Genomic DNA, 6,192 nt, shown 5'->3' with positions numbered 1-6,192 from the left:
GGGGAAAATGAGGACCTAATGCCGGGGGTTTAAGTGGAGAGGAAATGTTTTGAGAATAATGAGGGCAATGAATGTACAAATGCGCTTTGCACAATTGATGTGTGTATGGATTGTGATAAGAGTTGTATGAGCCCCTAATAAAATGACTAAAAATAAATAAATAAAGAAGATCAAGATTAAAAAAAAGAAAGAAAGAAAAGCAGAGTCTAGGACAAACACTTAGAGAAAGATGGGGCTTTCAGGTCTCAAAGGGTTACAGCCTCAGAAACTCAGACCGGCAGTTCTACCCTATCTTATAGGGTCACTATGAGTCAACATCAACTCAATAGTAGTGAGTTGAGTTGAGTTGAGTTGAGTTGAAACACTGGCCATAATCTTTCATGAGATAAAACTAGAAGCCAAGAATCTATCTTAGAGCTGCTTTCTCCCTTGTTGCTACAGACAGTGGCCAAAGAAGGCCCAGCCATATTTCACCAGACAAGACTGTAAAGAGTAGTCCTTGTTCTGGGACTCCACATAACACCTAACTGTGCTTTGACAGGGTCAATCCAGGTCTGAAGATGGCAGCTCCATCCTTTAGGTAAAAATTGTAGATGGCTTTCATAGAGGAGACATGAGAGGGAAGATAAAGCTAGCGAAGTTTCCATTGGATCAGGCAACATGGCAACCTTGACCAGCAGAGGGGGGTGGGGGATGTGGTAGTTACATAATTTGGTGTCAATTTGAGAATTCAGAGTGAAGGGGTGGAATCTAGCCTGTTAGTCATGTCGCAGCTTGATGACCTCATCTGGAGGCGCTAAGGAGATAAATAGCTCACTGGAGGCAGGACACACGCTCACTCCCTGCCAGACATCCTTATGGAGAAGACACGTGGAAAGAGGCTGATGGAGCCAGACCTCTGGAGCTGGAGAAGCACATGGAGACCTCTGCCAGTGCTGAAATGCTCACAACGCCACTGGATCCACAAGATGTTCCACCCACTGGCCTGTGATCTTCCTGCATTCGGTGTCATTGCATGTGCTGTGTGAGTCTGAAGAGGACTTTACAGATTGGTATTGGACATACGGGCTAATGTTGGACTTATGGACTTGATTTGGACTGGGTTGGAATGTTTTCTCAATATGCAACTGCTCTTGTACATAAAGCTCTTTCTTATACACACTAGAGTGTCTCTATGAAGTTGGTTCTCTAGTCAACCCATACTAACACAGGGAAAATCAAAGCCAGGGTGGGTGGGTTCCAGAGAAGCTAGGAAGATGGCAGTGGGAACACAGGAGAAGACAAGGCCTTCAGAAGTCTACTGTGCAAGGAGAAGTTACTGGAAGGAATGTACAGCCATCGAATTTGGTTTAAAGACGAGACCTCCTAGAGCACGTTTGTATGCTAAAGAAAACTTTCCAGCAGAAAGGACCCTTAAGGGACAGATCCTCGTTCTCAGAAAGCACACATGCTGAATGAGAGGAGAGGCACCCCGTGAGTCATTGCAAAGCTTGCCCCCCCCCCCACCTGCTTCTGCCTCCTTCCTCAAGCTAAGAGACTCCACAATGGAATGTTGGGCCATTGGACAGAAAACAAGACCTTAAACACACCCAAAAGCACTTGAGTCACATCCAAAGACTATGGCACAATGTATCCCGTGGACCCACTTGGAGATCTCCTGCATTGTCCTCCCATTGGAACCCTCAACCCCTAGAAGTGTTGGACTTGGGTAATTTCGATAAATCAGGAGGTGATTTCAAAAGCAAGCCTACAGCAAACCTACAAAATGTACTTAATAAAAAACTGAACTTCCTTGAAGAGTTCTGGAACATATAGCCGGGCTATAAATGGCATTCAAAATGTGAACATTCCTGTTTCTATCATCCTTTAAGCCCTGGTGATATATTGGTTACAAGTTGCGCTGCTGGCCCCAAGATCAGCTTTCCAAACCACCAGCTGCTCTGCGGAAGACCAACAAAGCTTTCTACTCCCATAAAGAGTTACCGTCTCAGAAACCCACAGGGCATCTCTCTCTTGTCCTATGGGGTCACTATGAGTTGGCATTGACTCGATGGCAGTGAGTTGAGTGTTTTATTATATTACTTCTAAATATACAGCAAATTAATTGTGTAGCCCTACTGAATCCTGCTTAGGAGCTGAATATATATACCAGAAGAGATTTTTTTTTCCTCTTCCTTTTTTGCGTGACAAATTCTCAGCAATTTTTTTTCTTATTTCATTTCATTACAGTTCATATATAATGGGATATAATTAGACTTGCTGACTAGCAAGTACAGAAGTATTTTATTACGATGTTTTATTTTTATTATATTTTATTCTCATTAGTATAGGCCAAATACAGGCATATATTGCTGCCAAAATAAATGTGTGTGTTGTTTTCTTAAAACAACAGTGGTGTGTGTATGTGCATACCTGCTTGTGTGTCTGAAAGAGAAGACTAATTGGTTCATGAAATGCAAAATGTGTTTCCAACCCTCCCTGAGTACAGCTGTAAAAAGAGTTTGGTCTCTCCCTGGGCCTTTCAGCACTCTGGAATGATGAACGTTCCTTTCATGGAAAGTGCAGATAAATGTATTCCTTTCAGAAAGAGCCTAGGAAAGACAGACTTTTTCCTAGGTTGGTTAAGACATACGTTAATCCTGGTGCAGAGAAGCCCGCCTGTTCTAGCACTTGGGTGGAGCCCAGTGAATAAATTCATCTCCTTCCAGCTCCATCTTTCCATGGGTGGAGATAGAGCGCCTGCTCCCACCACACACAGCCAGCCACTTATCACAAAATGCTCTTTGTCTAGTCTCCCCCGGCTCAATGTTTTCTTTGGTCTTGCTTAGACCTTGTACCATTAATCCAAATGTATTTGATTCTAATTTAAAATGCACCTTGGAAATTTTTATTGGGAAATTTATGAAGCAAATGTCAAGTGTCTTCCTACAAAGCACACTAGCACAGTGTACCATTCCATTTATGTAAAACACCCAGAAGAAGGACAGAAAACAGACTTGTGGTTGGGGCTAGGCGGGGGATGGTGGATAGGCGTGATGGCAAAGAGATTGGGGGTGGGGTGGGTGAGGAGGGTAATACAAACGCCCTCAAGTGGATGGTGGTGGTGATGGTTGTACAACTCACAATGGTTGGAAGCCATTGGATTTAACGTTTTAAATGGGTGTTCTATGCTTTGTAAGTTCTATATCAAGAAAGCTATTGAAAAAATGAGCTACTGTGTTAGATTTCTGGAGAAAGATGAGGCTTTCCACTCCTGTAAAGAGTTACAGTCTTGGAAACCCACCAGGACAGTTCTACCCAGTGTCCTATAGGGCCGCTAGGAGTCAAAATGGATGCCACGGCAGTGAGTTTGGTTTTGGGGGTTTGAGGATGTATTTTAAAAGGTGCCCTAGTGGTGCTATATGGATAAGCATTGGACTGTAACTGCAAGTACGGAGATTCAAGCCCACCAGCCAACTCCAAGGAAGAATGGTGAGGCTGTCTACTCCCATAAAGACTTACAGCCTTGGAAACCCTATGTAGGGTCATTCTGGAGTCCTGTTGTCATAGTGGTTATGCATTGGGTGGCTAACCCCAAGGTCAGAAGTTTGAAACCACCACCTGCACTTTGAGGAAAATGATGGAGCTTTCTCCTCTAGAAAAGAAAACAATTGGAAACCGTCTTGGAAACCCATAGGGGCAGTTCCACCCTGCCCTATGGGGCCACTTGGAGTCGGTGTCGACTCCAGGGCAGTGCGTTTGGTTTCTTTATGAGTCAGAATCAACTCCATGGCAGTGGGTTTAACGTTTGGAGGCCGTGTGAAAAATACTTTAAAGACGGCCTAAAAAGTTGAAACAGCAAGAATGCGAGGTTTGTCCTTGAAAAGACCTGGTCTATCTCCTGATTCTTTCACCTACTGGATTTGGTGTGTGGTCAACGAGCAAATAACCTGATTTCCCCAAGTGTAGATTTTGTCATCTTTACAATGAGTGACATTGAATTTGGCAGTTTAAAAAACAAATTAATACAAGTACAGTAGATGCTCACTCATGTACATTTACGTGGCCCATCTATGGTGTAAATATGAGTGACTGGTCTACCCCAAGCACCAAATGAATGTTTATTAACCTAATATAGACACACATTATTGGGCAAGCCAATGCTGTGGTCCCTCCAGGCACAAGAATAAAACAAGCAAGCCAAGATCGCTGCCATTGAGTCATCTCCCAAGCATGATGACCCTATAGGGAAGGGTAGAATGCTGTGCAGTTCCGAGACTGTAGTACTTTACAGGAGTAGAAAGCTTCCTCTTTCTCCCAGTGGACAGCTGGTGGTCTTGAACTGCTGACCTTGCAGATAGGAGCCCAACACATTACCCGCTACACCCCCAGTGCGCCATCCAGTCACAAGAAGCAGGCAGATAGTTATGGAACATCTTACCTAAGTCATAAAAAAATAAAAATTTTTTAATAAAACAGGCAAAAAGTGAGGCCAACTGCGTGAACTGGTCATGTATTCTCAGAGATCATTCATTGTTTCAAATCTGAAAGGAAGGGAATTTAATGCCTTCACCAAAAATGTTCTGAAGTTAATCAAAGCGAGAACCACACAAAGAGACTAACAGCCTTTTAGTTTATGAGCGGTAGTGATCTTTTTTTCCCAACCGAAACAGCAACCATTGGGGCGCAATTCTTTACATTTGAAAAAATCACCATCTCTGCCCCTGTGTGTCCCCCAACAATCTTCATAGTAAGATTAAGCTTATCTTCTGAAGAATTCCTTCACACTCCTGAAATCAAGAGCAAAGTGAAACAACATGCACATACACCCGTGGGACAAAACGATCGTACATAACAGTCACACATCACCAGGATGAAGGGAAATAATATTAAAATACGAGATGTGTGATGAGTCTTACCTGACTGTAGAAACAAAAGAAGTAGAAGGACCACTGTCTTCTGCTCCATTTTGGGACTGGCCAGCAGTGCCCAGAAAACTGTGTCCCAATGCCGAAATGTTACTGACCCCCATCAGAGTCAACATCTCCACAAACAAGATAATCAAGTGAAGTTAATGATTCTCTTGGCGGCCCCTGCCACGCTACTCACATGGGGTCAAACATTACCTTGGATCGGTATCTTACAAAATGTTTGAGGGCGGAATCTGCAATAGCTGCTGGGAAATGGTGAAAGCCATTCTCCCCACGTGGACAATCATATTGCCTACGTCTCTCCTCTGGCTTCCCTTGATCACCATCCCTCATGTTGCCCTGTTCCTTATGTTTCCTTCCCTGGACTGCCGTTCCTTTTCTTTTGGAAAGAATAATCGTTGTAAGAATAGCTAACATGTGCTGAGAACTTTCCATATGCCAGACACTTGCTTAGGGAGGCATCTGTGTTGTCTCGTTCAACCTTGACTACCAGCAAGGGCAGGCCTGGGAGGTCATGGAAGCTTCGTATCCAGACCCCTGCAGTAAAGCTAATATTGCAACAAAGTGAATCTGACTAACTTTTCGGTTTCCCAGTATATCTAAAAGTTCTGTTGGCACTGTCTCGTGGTCCGTTAGGTGTGCATTAGAAGGATGACAAAGTCTGAACTGGGAGGATGACTATACACATGACCAGAGACACACGAAAAGGGAGAGCTATTGGAAATGTGGTGTTGGTAAACTTGCTCACCACAGGGTTGCCACAAATCTTCAATTTATTTATTTTTAAATGAAAAAAATGCAGTATCTGCAAAACACAACAAAATACAAGACATGCCTGTGTGGATGAAGGCCACTTTAGTATCATCTCCATTGCATGGCATGAGATCTGAGCCTTAGAGGGTTTAACATTCCCAAGATTGAGCCACTAACGGGGGATGGTGTTAACTGCACATAATCTATTTAGGCCTTGGATTCCAGACTTAGCTAAGGCATTATAAAAATCCCACATCCTGAGCTTATCCACAAATATATACAGGATTGACAGAGGATATGTGTGCATGGATGTTCCCTTTGCTGCAACGAGAGCCGTGAATATAGTGAGGTCCACCAGGAGCAAAATTTTGACAGCTCCTTCTCATAGCACAGCCATTGAGTCAACCCTGACTCAGAGTGACCCTACAGGACTGCTTTTGTGGGAGGTTGTAGCTCTTTACAGGGATAGAAAGCCTCCTCTTTCTCCTGAGGAGCAGCTGGTCATTTAGAACTGCTGACCTTGCGGACA

The 6,192-nt window shown here is 43.7% G+C and overlaps 1 protein-coding gene across 1 annotated transcript in view; it reads right to left on the bottom strand.

The window, feature by feature from the left end:
* PLG (plasminogen) overlaps positions 1-4,998 on the bottom strand; it is a 51,520-nt gene extending 46,522 nt beyond the window's left edge. The window contains exon 1 of the mRNA XM_013004482.2: positions 4,899-4,998. Within this exon, the coding sequence (XP_012859936.1) occupies positions 4,899-4,947 (49 nt within the window). The 5' untranslated portion in view covers positions 4,948-4,998. The remainder of the gene's footprint in view (positions 1-4,898) is intronic.
* Between the last annotated feature and the right edge of the window lie 1,194 nt (positions 4,999-6,192).

The sequence above is a fragment of the Echinops telfairi genome, unplaced genomic scaffold, assembly GCF_000313985.2.
Source record: "Echinops telfairi isolate 266 unplaced genomic scaffold, ASM31398v2 ScPeMD7_3533;HRSCAF=4204_0, whole genome shotgun sequence".
Taxonomy (NCBI): domain Eukaryota; kingdom Metazoa; phylum Chordata; class Mammalia; order Afrosoricida; family Tenrecidae; genus Echinops; species Echinops telfairi.
Note: the sequence above shows the minus strand (reverse complement) of the source record. Positions and strands in the feature narration are given on the sequence as shown.